A 14,076-nucleotide genomic window follows, 5' to 3' on the forward strand; every position below is an offset into this window, starting at 1 on the left:
AAAACATTTGTTGTATTATGAAAGCTCTTCAGCTCTTCTTTGAAACAGCCTTAGATAAAACTGTAATGACTGCAACTGTTTCTACATTTAATTCCTACGTAAAAGCACGACTGAAAAGAAATTCAAGTCCTACACCGCTCAATAGGAAGTTCAGCTTTTAAATTTTTTACCTTAAACTAAAAATATGGAAATGTAGTATCCCTGAAAAGATGATTTTATTTTGTGCTTTATAACAGGAGTCAAAGGATCTGATACATTCTAACGTAACTCCATCACTTTCAAGGCTGAAGCACAGGTTTACCAGACAGACTATTTTTCCACTTCCAGCCAAGTAGCCTATTCTCTTTAATGTTCTGGTGAACCGGGTATCTGCATGAAGCAGTAAATCCAGTCAAAAACACATCCACTTTTTTCTTCTCGCTGATTTGAGACAAGATGTAGGAAATCACATAATTAAACACAAAGAGAAAACGCACACAGCTTCAAACTAACTTGACTTCTGTCCAGCCTATGCGTTTTGCTTTAAGGATCATTCCTAAGCAGCTGTGCTCCCTGCCTTTTCCATTTGCGTTTGCAAGGATTAGTCTATTTTCTCTCCGCTTAGCAGAGATGTCTATTACCAGATCTCACATATTATGTTTATGTTTAGCCCTTTGGAGCTACTCCATGTTACAGAATATACAGCAGAAGTCAGGAAGCCTGAAGAGGAAAGAATTTGAACTCCAAAAATCTTAGGCAACACAGAGACCTCAAGGGTGTGCTTGAGTCTGATGCCTTCAAAGGTACAGAAGTTGAAAGAAGGAGCAATATGCAGTAACCAGGAGTGCTGGGTAGGCTGCCAAGGAGCCAGGAAAAGCAGTACACCATGAACGGCACTGAAAGGAAGAGGGATTGGGGAAAGAAGAGGGGGAGAGACAACAGAGCATGAGACAGTAAAAAAGCAAGCTGACTTGCAACAAGGATGGAAGCAAGCTAATTATTTTTAGATAATTTTTTTTGGATGAGCACTTATATTTTCAGCAGAACAAACCAAAACACCATGTACCTTTGGAAGCAGTATGAGATGGTTACTGAGAAGACTGATTTATACATAATTAATTGTAAAATAAAAACCAATTTAAACACAGTGAGTAACTTCTATTGACATTAACGCAATTTCTCTTAATAAAGAAATTTAACCACCAAAATCTTAAAATAATTTTTACCCTAAATGACCAAAGTTTCCTGATAGCATGCAGTGAACCCAGTTCCCAGTTATCCCATCATATAGTTTGACAAATGTAATGCTCAACTTCACACAGCCATATTCAACATCTACAATAAAACAGAACGTAGGAGTCAAAGTACAAACAGGTATATTGCAGCCTTTCAGACTGGCTTGAAAACAAACTGCTTTTTATAGGGCGGGTGGGGGACAAAAAAAAAAAGAAATCTGTAAAACCTTACATAAGTAATTTCTGAAGAAGTGTAACAAGTGTCCTCTAACTAACAAAGTTATTTCAAAACCTTGGGTCACTCCCAGTAAATGTCAGTATTCACTTCAGCACTGGCAGTCTGATTTTCAAAAGAAAGCAAACACATCTTTGCCATCCAACTTGCCTTCCAAAGCAGCAGCACAGGGAATGAATGCTTTGACCTGGGATGAAGCAGAGTTCTAATACATGTTATTATTTACTTGTGACCTTAAACAAGTTACTTATTTTCCATACTTTAATTTCCTCAGCCATAAAAAGAAAAAGATAAATGAACTCTTTGACATAAGGGAATTGCTACAGAGCTGCAACTCAGGCATTACCCAATTTGAGAAAACTTTCTTTAATTAATACACACAGTAAGGTATAACAGTATTTGCTAATGTCCTGCTTTTGACCCTGTATACAAATGGCATTCGAACACTCATTCTCTTCCCTTCTGTATGTGTTAAAATCTCTCAGCCTCTTTGCTTTGCTATGAAAAAAATACCCAGCTTGTGCTTTGCTGTCTCACAAACTACTACAAATACCCCTTGGCCACTCCATTTCCCTTGTTGTCTAGCCATCTTAAAAGACAGTATTTTAAACCATTACCTGTCCCTGAAACCTTCTCATGACCAGCAGAAATCCACTCTCCAGATTCCAAAATGTTTACTCCTCAAACACCAACTCCTCACACTCCTGTGATCAAGGCTCCACAACTGTGCAAGCTGAGTTTATGCCCGCTCTTACCTTCCTAGCCAGCCTTTTGCAGTCTTTCCCTCCTTTCCTCATCATCCAGTTCTCAGTATATGTCTTTTTTTTTCCACTACATTCATCTACAACCACCTATCTATGCGTATTGGACATCAATCACCTCTTTCAAACGCCACCTTGTATTTCCCAGTCTCCTCCTGCAACTTCAGACTATCTAAATGTATCTGCTACCCTATTAGATTCAGTGTCTCTTACTGAAAGAGAAGAAAATACATGAAAGAACAACTGAATTTCACCTTCTGCTTTCAGCAAGCTCTTCTCAACACTAAAACTCTTCCTGATTTTCAGTCATCTCTTCTTTTACAACATGGAACAGTCTTTGCAAATTAACATCCATTACCAAAATCTGTATTTTAATTAACAGGACAACATCATTTAGCATGGCCAGGAATGTGTATTCATAAATACATGAACATTTTAGATACTGCTTTAAAACATGCAACTTCTAATTTTAAAACTTTTCCTGAAAACAATTTTATTACTTAGTAAAGCACGATTCCCAAGCAAGGTATTATGCAAGCAGTACTAAAATACAGTTATTTCTCTACTATAACTAAAGACGTGTGGAAAACAGCCATTTTTCACTGCAGATGAACAGCAAACACTTTTTACATGGAACTGAACCGCAATCAACACTTCATAAAACTGATCTCTCAAGTCAATGTTAAAGTAACGCAACAATATGATAATGAATTAAAGCTTGGTTTTTTTTTTTTTGCAGGAATCTATTACCTGGCAGAACAGTGGTACTTTCCAAACCCAAACGTTTTAGGACTGCATCATCCTTTGGACTAGTGAAAATTTGTATTATGGCAGTGTATTATGGCAGCTAGCAAAAATACATTTTCCAGATATATTACTGAGCTCACTGAGAATTAATTATTTTCGTATAATAAAAAGCAAACGATACAAGCTTTAGTATAAACCACTAAATAAAAACACTCTTGTGAAGATCAACAACAGATTACCTGTGTTACCCATCAGTTATCTAAATGCTTTTCCAAAGCTACAGTCTGAAATACACACACTTTCAGTCTCAAGATCAGAAAAGCTCATTTACTACACCCCTCTGATGACAGAAAATACTGAGTGTTTCTAAGGCAAGGCATTCACGTCACACAGAAATTCCTCAGTCTTGATGCATCGGAAGAAAACGATGTTGATTTCAGTAAGCAAAGCATGAAATTATACAGGTGGTGCAGTTGCCAATGTTACAGTGTTCACCTGAAGAGCAGACTGCTATTATCTACTAAAAAAAGCGAAAGAGCATTTATGTTACTTATTCTCCACATGTTATTTAGTACCTGTAAATGGAATACAACTATTTCATGTATTAAACTTCTGACAGTGGTGTGAGATAGGAAAACAGTAAGATTAAAGCAACTTTTCAACATGATTAAAAAGAAATACACAGAAATAAGGCATTATATCACATTTTAATTCTTGATATATAAAAAGATAAAAGGGAATTGGGAGAAAAAAGCTCAGGTTGACTATTTCTCTAAATTAAAAAACAAAGTATTATACTTACATTATTATTGCCTTTGAACCTTACAAATCGAGCTTTTTTTATTAAAAAAACAAAGTACCCATTTCAATGCATCTCCAATTACCAATGAAGACCAAGAAGTTTTCATTTCTTTGCATTTGTTCTCAAGTGAGTTACTTTTAGGTTCTCATTCACCACCACAATATTGATTAGTCTTAGTTGGATGGACAGCAAAAACACTGCTCTTTTTCAACAAATGTTAAAGAGAAGGTTGACATTAGCATTAGGTTTTGGTAGAACCTCACTGTTTCAAAATAGAATGTCACAATAAAATAGAAGCTCAGGTTTCCATGCTATCCCACTGACCATCCACTGTAAAGATGGTCTTCTATATGACAGTATAGATGCATTAAAAAAAGACATGAGATCAGAACTATAATATTGCCAACTCTGAATCTAGCTTATAATTCAAGAATCCTCTAAAAAGAATAGTTTTAACTATCCTGTGAGAAGCAACTAGTGAACTAAGAAAAAGGGTGTTTGGAATGCAGATTATTTCCTAGTAGGAACAATTTTATTTTCTTCCATTTTCCTATTCACAATAGAATTTTATTGTATCTAAAACACAGCTGAACAAAACAAGGTAGTGACGTTAAGCCAGTACTGATGCGGCAGAAAAACACCTTAAATATCATTCTTGACTATTGTTCTGACGACAGCCTATTCCTTTGCGGGGAGTGGGGCAGAAAAGTAACACAGGAAATCTGAAAGTCTGCAGAGATAGCCACCAAGGAACTAGCATCAGAGAAATCCACCAAGGAACTACCCACAGGGCTTCAGGAGAGAGGAGTCATCTCTTGTGTTTGCCTGAACCAGGAGAAGCAGCAGTTCTGGTTTGCTGTGCTGATACAGCATACAACTGTTTAGTCTTCTCTTTATTGTTTAAAAAAGAAAAGAAAAAAACCCTACCACTCACAAATCTTGAAAGTTTTAACAATGAAAATTTTTTTTTTTTTCTTCTTTTAAGAATAAAAATATTTCTCTTAAGAAATAACAAGCTGAATAGTTGGTGATGGGTTCACACCAGAAAGCTGTTGACACAAAATGGAATACAGAAAATGAGATTTATTCACTTGATAACAGAAGGGAAGTTAGTATTAGTATTATTGTCAAGTTGCTGGCTTTGTAAGAAAGTCAAAGAAAAGATAAAATCTTTCATCGTATACAGAGACTTTAAAATGTTTAACAATGCTATATATTACAAGAACATGAAAAGTAAATAAATAGTTAAACCAGTTAGGAATTCAAACTAGTGAAAAGCTTCTGAAAACCTGTCACAAACCCAAGGGCTGCTATAATCAGTGTAGGACAAGCCTAACAAGGTATCTGTAGAGAAACAAGAATACTGGTGCAATTCGTCTCAGCTGACACAACTCCTTAACACCTGAATTACACTCAGCAGTATATAGTACCATACGCACAAAAGTGGGTACAGACACTTAGAGCCTTTAAGTTAATACTTGGATCTGTACTTGTCTGTCATGGATCTTTGCTGGAGAAGAAAACAAATCCAGGTGGAAGTGCCCCCTAACCGCCCTCCTCTGCATTTGGCTCCTCTGCTGTCACATTTATTACATTTTTTACCTCAATAGGAGTCGTAAAGTCTGGTTTCATCCTTTATCAGGTGAAGGAATATTTAGCATTTGAGGCTTATTCTGCTAGCCAACAACTCCACCAAAATTAATTGTACCTCTACAGAAATATGGATGTGAAAAGGTTCTACTGCTGTCTAGAGAGCAGTGAGGATTATGGGTAGACATGAGGCCTTCACGCTGAAAGAAGCCTCTGAAGAGAGGTATGGGCCAGCTGGCTCCCTGGCTATCACCACAAAAAATGGGTATCCCTCTAAGAAAATGAGAAAACCTTTGAGAACATTAAGAACCACTAGTTGTTTTACAGCTCCCAAACCACCAGGAAGGGTGCGAACTTCTGGAATAACATACAGTTAGAATACATTTTTTAATTTCGTTTTCTAAATAAATTTTGGGTTAGCATTTGTTTTGAAACTCTTCTGTAGTGTCAATTCTCAGTGCACAAGGCCTCCTAACCCAATTTGCACAATTTCTTGGCTAAACAGAGAAGTCTGAAAGTTTCTCACGTGGCCAAGACAATACTGAGATTTGGCTTTCCAGCTGAAGGCTGAGCAGCAACAGTGCTTCCAAGAGAGATTTCAAAATATCATGTAATAATATAATCTTCTCAGAGGTAACTCTCTCCATGAATCTGATTCAGTAGGTAAGCATATGGACAACATCCAGCCAAAGATACGCTACACAAAAGCGTACTTCAACACAGACAGTTTCATCTTTGTTTTATCATGTTTAACCACTTATTGGAAATGACCAGTAACTCACTCACTAAGGTAATCAACTGTTAACTAAAATGTAATAGCTAAATACATAGTGTGTTGTGTTAGCTATGACAATCTGTTCATAATCATTAAAATATTTGAATTATACCTCTAAATATTACCTTTTCATGAATTTCTTGTGTAGACTGAGCATCACAAAACGCCACTGTGGCTACATCCTTCAGAATAGGCATTTCTACTGTACAATCCCTGCCATCCAGCAAAGCTACCAAAGGGCGCGGGTGCATGGGCCCATTCATGATCGGAGGTCGAATGCCTACAAAGAGAGAGAAGACTTGTTATTCAAGCCCTGCAAATGTAATAAAACAAACAGGTTATAGCTAGTCTGTTTATTCTGATGGCAGAAAAAGATTTCAAGGACTGAATCTAGTAAAACAGAAACAAGTTTATGGTCAGCAATCAACCAAACACAGAAGACCTAAGAAAAAAAATGCCGTGGAGGTTCAGGAGGCTGAACAATGGAAGATGGATAAAACCACTAAGGGAATAGTATATTTGTTTTTTAAAGATACATCCTTACTGCACTATTAAGAAGCATCTGTGGGATCTTATCCAAGGTTTATGTTTTGATTGGATTCCACACCTTTGTGAACTCCAGACAGAGTGAGAAATATCGTGTCCAGGCTTGTAAGAGTATAGCTTATTGGAATATCATAAGCAGCTCAGTGAGGATTTGAGTATTCAATTCACATATATGATGATGATCTGCCGAGACTAAAATTTAACTGGAAAAAAAGCCTACAACAGGAAAATTTTGAATTTACTGAAGATCCAGTGTCCGAGTATACAGACTAATTGCTGATCTATGCAGGTCTGCTTAGACTTAAAAGTTTTACAAAACAATCCCGTATAGCCTAGTCAAACACATCATACTTAATCCACTATTGAAAACACAAAATATGAAGAAAATATCCCTCCCTAAATCAACATCACACTTGGAACATTGCAGAGTGACAAAGAAATACATGTTAAATATCTGGGGGAAGGAAAATCAGTTGAAAGTGCAAACTTCATTTATATCCTCTTTATGGAGCCTTAAAATGAAAAGTAATCCTTTTAAGATATTTAGAGAGTATCTTTATACCAGTATAGATGCTATAAATATACAAGAGTACTCAAGGGAATAATATTAAACCATTACATTTACACAAAAGTAGTTAAGCGTGGGTAGAAAAAAAGGGGCTTCTTGAAGAGATAAAGTAAAAACAAGAATAAAGTACATGATTTTTTTTTTCCTCTTTTAAAATAAGTAGTTTTAAACACTGCGAAGTGAAGCAGACTAGATATTTCTTGTATGCAAGTTCCAACCACATACTTTTGTTGCAGTGTGAATTTAAAAACATTGCTTATTGCTTGATAATACAAGTCAGTCCAACATTAATGCAAAATACTGAGGTTCCCTAGCTACCTTCTGCAAGCAATCCCTGCATCTTAAGTCCCAGCCTGGGTCAAAAAGCAAGCCCTGAAAGACTGTCACCTGCATTTTAAGTGAATGGGGGAAAAAAAAAAAAAAAAAAAGAAAAGAAAAATCAGCAGAATCCCAGCTGTACAAGATACCTGGTGAAAAAAAAAAAACAGCTGCTGGGAAAAGAGATTTTCACAAGTCAAGAGAAGCAGCATATTGCTTCCCCACTGGGACCACGCTCGAGTCTGGGGCTGAAGGAGCACAGACAAGGAGACTGGTACCCTCATAGTCTCAACTGTCCAGCCTGCACCCATAAATTTCATGCCCACCCCTAACCCAATCAGGATGATAGGCCAGCCCTACTACAATCTAGCATTTCAGTTCTTCACCTATTCAAACAGTTTTTTTTGAAGACGACAGAACAAGAGTCACTACATTTGGTTCTTTTCTGTTCTGCACCCAGCGTCTGCCAACAACTGATGATGCCAATGGACTGACTCTGCAGTACTCTCACCCGTTCAGATGGGAAAAGTAGCCATGCTTTCCATGGGCACAACACCCATAAATATTCTCTGTTGTAAAATCACCAATTCCTAACCTCTACTGTGATAAACATGCTTAGAAATACTTCTGGTACACAGATTCTTTCAGTAATATCCAGCCAGCAAAACGAAACAGAAGCCTTTTTAATATCATTTTTTAAAAAATCATGCATCTTGCTAACTTAATATTGTTACCTGTTTGAACTAGAAATGGCCACATAACCTTCATACAGTCATTTTTAGTAAATAAACCACACTAATAATGTGGTACAGGACACAAACACTACCATGAATACACAATGTAAAGCTACATAGTTATCCAGAGAATAATTACTATCCTTTAATGAGGACTTAATTATAAAAACCCACATTAAATTTACTTAGAAACACTCCAAAATAAGGCATGCTATAGACTTGTTCATGTTTCTTTCAAAATAGCATATGTAATTGCATTAATAAAATGCAATTATGCCTTGAAACAATGTAAAAATGACATTGTCAAGTCCTATTCATATTGCATAGAATAACTGTGCTCATTTTACAACTGAAATGTTATGGTCATCATCTTAATTGTCGGTCCAGCAAAGCCAGGATTTCAACAGCAAGTTTGAATGCTAGCTAAAATAAAACTAAAACAGAACTTTTGATACTAAAGTTGCTGAAGATGAATGAGGAAAAATATGGCACAGATGATTCCCTTAGAGCTACAACTAAAGCACCTCTGTCAACAGAAGAGCGCCTATAGTCCAAACAGATAACAGAAGATGAGATTAAAAACTGTCACATTTAAGAAACATTTTTCTGACTAGAGCTATCTCAGAAGATTATGAAATATAGTATCACAAAACATAACCCTTTAAAATAACGACTTCTCTAAAATACACAAAGGTGTGGTGTGGTTTTCCCCTCACAGCAGTATATCTATTGATTTCAACTAAGTCACTTGTGCTTATCGTCGATGCTGAGCTGCATGCCAGACCGAGCCCCAAAGCATAGAAATGCAAGTCAGAAAAACAACTATAAGTATAAACCCTTCCTGAGAGAACCTCTGACTTTTATTAAGAGTCCCCAGAACTCAATTACATCCAGTGACCTTGACCATGAAAACCCTACAAACCTCTGCTTGCCAAAATCCTTTCTGAACTTCAGCACAGACTTCCTGTTGCACAATCTTTCTGCCTAAATACCATATCACTGAATCGCAGACAATAACTCAACACTTAAGTAAACTTACAGTAATTTAATCACTATTTTAAGTTTACATTTGGAAAGACACAGTTTCACTATGAATCAGAATCCTTTGAACAAAAACCTATTTCTTCCACCATTTAGACACGTTCTCTCCGATTCTTATCTAGAAATGTCATACTGTACCACTGGTTTGGCTTTGCAGCAGACCCTTGGAGTGGCAGGATAAAGCAATGTGTATTTAAAAGCAGTATTTTCCATGCCTGCATTAACAGTAAATCATGCAACTCTGTGCCAGAGAGGAATAACTGTAAACTGGTCAAAAGTGACATTCAACACCATAAATGTGAAACTAATTTAAAAGAATAATTTCACTTAGCTGGCTTATTTAAGTATATGGTATAGCATTTCACATAACACAGATAACAAAAATTATACCATCCACCCCCACATTCTAGAACCTTTGTTATGGGAAAACAATCTCAGTTTATCCTAACTTTAGACTTTCAGGAACCCCTACCAACCTGACATTTCTTAATCTGAGCTTGATTTCCAGGGTCATGAATTCGATTTCTCAATGCTTTACAATCTTCAGTATTCTGAGGCAAAATAGCAGCCTGTCATTCCATCCTCATTTCCATGTCTTTAATTTTTCTTGCAGCCTCCTGTAATCTTGAACCAAAGCTTTTAAACTTCTTATCCACTGCAATCTCTGTAGCCTGGATGGTGTTCAAATTTTTACTAAAAAATTAAACACAAACAATACATTAAAACAACATTAAGGGTCTGACTTGTGCTCACAGAAGCTAGGAAACTCCAAGTTAAAGCTTCTCACTGCATCTGTACCCTTCCCCCTTTTGCTGCTGGCTTTCCACCACACCTGCTGTGCTGCCACCAGCCATTAACATATCAGGGGAACCAGCGCACTGTTAAGACCCACACACAGCACCTTGTGCAGAACAGCAGGTGTATTATAAATAGACATACCCGGAACAGTCGGCACCACTCAGACGGCAAACGTTTTGCCTAGGTGAGCAGGGATCTGAGGATAGTGTGTGAGCTCGGATACCACTCTGCTGGAGAGCCAAGTGCTCCAGTAAGTACTGGAGATGGAGTGAGAAGCCTTAACTCTGAACTTGCTGGTTTTGTTGGGTATAAGTCAGGCCCTTAAGGTTATCTAAATGTATTTAAGAAGAAACCAAAGTTTCCCCAGCAGCTCTAATCCAGTTATTAGTTTGGGGTTCCCCCCCCCAATATGGAAATCACCTGGTGGAGAAGCTCTTGCCCCAGTAACAGCTACTGTGCCAGTGACTGCTGGAATTTTTCTAAAATAAAACCAGGTATAAATGTGCACAGACAGAGCAGGTGTCCATATGCAGGAGGTATTCAGAGGGTGCCTTCTCAGAGCTGCAATTTGGACTAGCTGCTCTTAGGGGAAAAAAAAAAGTCTCAGAGCCTTACTCTAGTCCAGCTTTTATGAAAAAAAATCTTAAGAAATTTTAAAAGCAGCTTTCAGCTGCAGAACCCGCCAGGAGGGCAGCCCCACGCACAAGCATGTCAGGTGGTTGTGTCTCTCTCACAAACCAGAGGCTTAATGAACTTCTCACCCAGCTTCGTAACCACAACTGGAGAGGATGGCTTGTGAATGATTACCTCCATACCTCTGACAGCATGGGGACTTACAAATTACCAACCTTAGCATGAGATGTATTTTTTTAAACTTGAAAGAAAAAAAAAAAAAAGACCTCCCTAAGTGGGCTAGTTTCCTCTGCCCTCCCAAATCCTACCTGCACCTCCTCTCACTCCTGGAATAAAGGTGCACCTTTGTGTGCCACGCTCCAAGGGGGAGAGTAAAAGCCAATACCATTCAATGTACAACTGGAGGATAAGAAAGCTCTCCCTGACATACTCTAGGCTGTTATAATTTATTTTAAACCTTTCGTGAAACAACCTTTTATGTTACGAACTGACAGTAACTGAAGTGATTGCATCGCACAAGTAACAGAGATCTCAAAGCAGGCTGTCACCGCTTGCTGACATTAGAAAACATACACCAAAATGGAACACGGTCAGCTGTTAAGATTAACGATGCTTAACAATGTCATTTTCACATTTTTCTGACACTGATTAATGTAACATCATTAGGATCTGGAACGTTTCAAATAAGGCACACATGTTAAAAGTAAAGGACACTGTCAGGTTTGTAGGCCCAAAATTTGACCTACCTTTCATTTTCTTAAATCTGTTTGCAAAGTCCATGTAATTCTTTAAATGTGTTTTTCTTTTTTCAAAACAAATGCTTCAATTCTTTTTCTGAAAAACACATCAATGCCAAAAAGCACAACACTTATCAGTAACCCTATAATGACAAACTAATACACACATGAAATGGAGGACAGCAGACTGGCAAAGGGGAGTTTTCATTTTCACGTTTCTGGGGATTCTTACAAGTGCAAAGATTAACTAAGCAGCAAAACTCCCTTGACAATGTCCTTTCAAAAGAATTTGTCCTACAAAACTTCCTTTATCCAAGTGATTTAAGTTTCTAACAAAACGCGAACTACTGAAAAATGCAATCAATATTTACATAAACAAGACCCGAAAATAACAGGTTGGACATTCAGCTAATTTCCAATCTTGCACATGTAACATAAGACTAATCCCCTGTGGCATTTACCTTTATTTTGTATTCTTACCTATGCTGAAAATTTGGTTAGAGCTGTCACTTATTTACCATATGCCCTCAAAAAAAATATACAAGTTTTTTTAAAAATAAATATTAAGTCAAGAATGAGTTGTCAAACAAAAAATATCCCACTCACAACACTAACACAGAAGCTGTTATGAATTAGATTTGCCAATATGCCCTAGGAATTAAAATTCCTAGAAACACCATACTTTAAAAACATATTTTAAGGTTCCTGGCACATCACGCATTTTTAAATTTCGGACTTTGTTTTGGTAGTCTTATTGTTTTGTGCACCGTGACCTCAGGCGACATTTAGACTCAAGGTAGAGCAAAACTCTAAAAGCAGTCAAGTAGAAATAAACTTCAAAGTACAATGCAGGTACACGGATCAGTGAAATGGATGCAAGAAAAAAGTGCGCTTACCAACCTTCAGTATTTTGAAATTCAGCATATTTAGATGCTGAATATGCAACACACAAATCTCCTGATTCCACCAGAATCAGAGCCAACACCTTTGTCACCGCTTTCAGTATGAGCAGGACGCAATCTCCCATGGTCTGGGATGTAGGACTGGGCGGGGGGGGGGGAGGGCAGAGGGGAGAATATTTTTAAATAAAGAACACCAACAAGGGGCATGTACAAAAAGGTGACAGCTACCCTTGGAAGCCTGAATTACTTAGCAGATTAAACTTAATTTCATTCTTTTCTTTTCTCATTTAATGTTTCTAACTAAGCTTCCTAAGATTTTAGGAACCTGCTGCAATTCTTAGTGAAATTTACAACAACAATCCCAAATTGACTTTCAAAGAAATAAGATCTGGACTTCACAACATACATACAAAAGAATACAAAGCATAATCTTCACTTAAAGCACATGTGTAGCCTCTATTGAAGCCTAGAAGGCTCAGAGGTTAATGCTGAGCACATTGAAACTTTACTGGAAGAGCACAGACGATAAATACTATTGCACTCTATGCTTTTTATTTACCTAAACTCAGTAAAAACAAGTCATCTTCCTTCTTTTCTTTTCAACTTGCAAGAGACCAAGAAAAATAAAAGTGGTTTCCGGCGCTGTGTTGACCCAATGATGTGCAGAGCAGTCACACCCACTTATATCCTCTTCCTAATAGCAAAGATTGAAATACACCCAGCCCCTCTCCAGGACATTCCCAGCTCCTTCCCCTACACAAAATGTACAACCCGAACCACTATGTGATCATCACCCTGGTCCATACTCATCCATGGTACTTAGAGATTTCTGCACACATCATTATTTTACCACCTGTGAGAAATGACCGTGGGCATCCAAGCAACGGCTACAGCACACAATATGAAGGCCTCAACATAGAGTATTTTGAGACAACTATCTTACTTGATTTTCCCTTTTGGCACAATCGAAACAAAATAAGCCAGTAATTTCTATTTAGGAAACGCCACATGTCCCAGCCATCACTGGAATCAGAGTCATGATCCCGCGTTACTCCTCCACATTCACATAGCAAGTAAACTCACCGTTCTCAGATATTGGTCCGATAACTGCAAGGATATGGGTTTCTGTTGTGTTTCTAAGTAGTGATCCCTCACCAGTCTTTTTTAAAGATCCAGTAATTCTGCTGTTATTTGTCTAACATCTGTCAGTATGCACACAAAATCCTAAATGCTTGTCAGGGTACAAAAAACAAAGGTCCCACAAGGCACATCTTGAAAGCCTATGATCAGAGCTACAGTTCTGTAAAGGGGAAACAAAATCATCTGGCAACATTTTCTATTACTACACATGTATTTCACACACCCACATGAAAACTGGAAGTATTTCACAGCTGTCAAAAAATTACTCAAATTACATATTCGGAGTATGCTATAACGATATGCCTAATCTTAACTAATACTTTTCAAACTAAGACTGAAAATATGAATCACACCTATTTCATGTCAAACGAACAAGCAGGAATAGCATAATGCGTCACTGTCAAATGTTTTCATTGCCTATCACCATTTAAAAAGAAAACCAAATGACAATACTCAGTAACAACTATATCAAGCAATAAAACAAGAAAGCATAAGTATCAGCAATAAATACACTAAAATAAATACAAAATACACT

General features: G+C 37.3%; 1 protein-coding gene across 11 annotated transcripts in view; it reads right to left on the bottom strand.

Annotated features, from left to right (window-relative positions):
- Positions 1–14,076, bottom strand: part of CTBP1 (C-terminal binding protein 1) — a 259,257-nt gene that overhangs the window by 33,130 nt on the left and 212,051 nt on the right. For 6 of the 11 annotated variants that reach the window (XM_068402971.1, XM_068402978.1, XM_068402970.1 and 3 more), the window contains one exon: positions 6,250–6,404. In XM_068402971.1, coding sequence (XP_068259072.1) covers positions 6,250–6,404 — 155 coding nt within the window. Of the gene's footprint in view, positions 1–6,249; positions 6,405–9,807; positions 10,025–11,508; positions 11,597–14,076 lie in introns of those variants that run through there. The other 5 variants (XM_068402973.1, XM_068402974.1, XM_068402977.1 and 2 more) reach the window with 3 other exon arrangements.

Source organism: Nyctibius grandis, chromosome 6, assembly GCF_013368605.1.
Source record: "Nyctibius grandis isolate bNycGra1 chromosome 6, bNycGra1.pri, whole genome shotgun sequence".
In the NCBI taxonomy this organism is placed as follows: domain Eukaryota; kingdom Metazoa; phylum Chordata; class Aves; order Nyctibiiformes; family Nyctibiidae; genus Nyctibius; species Nyctibius grandis.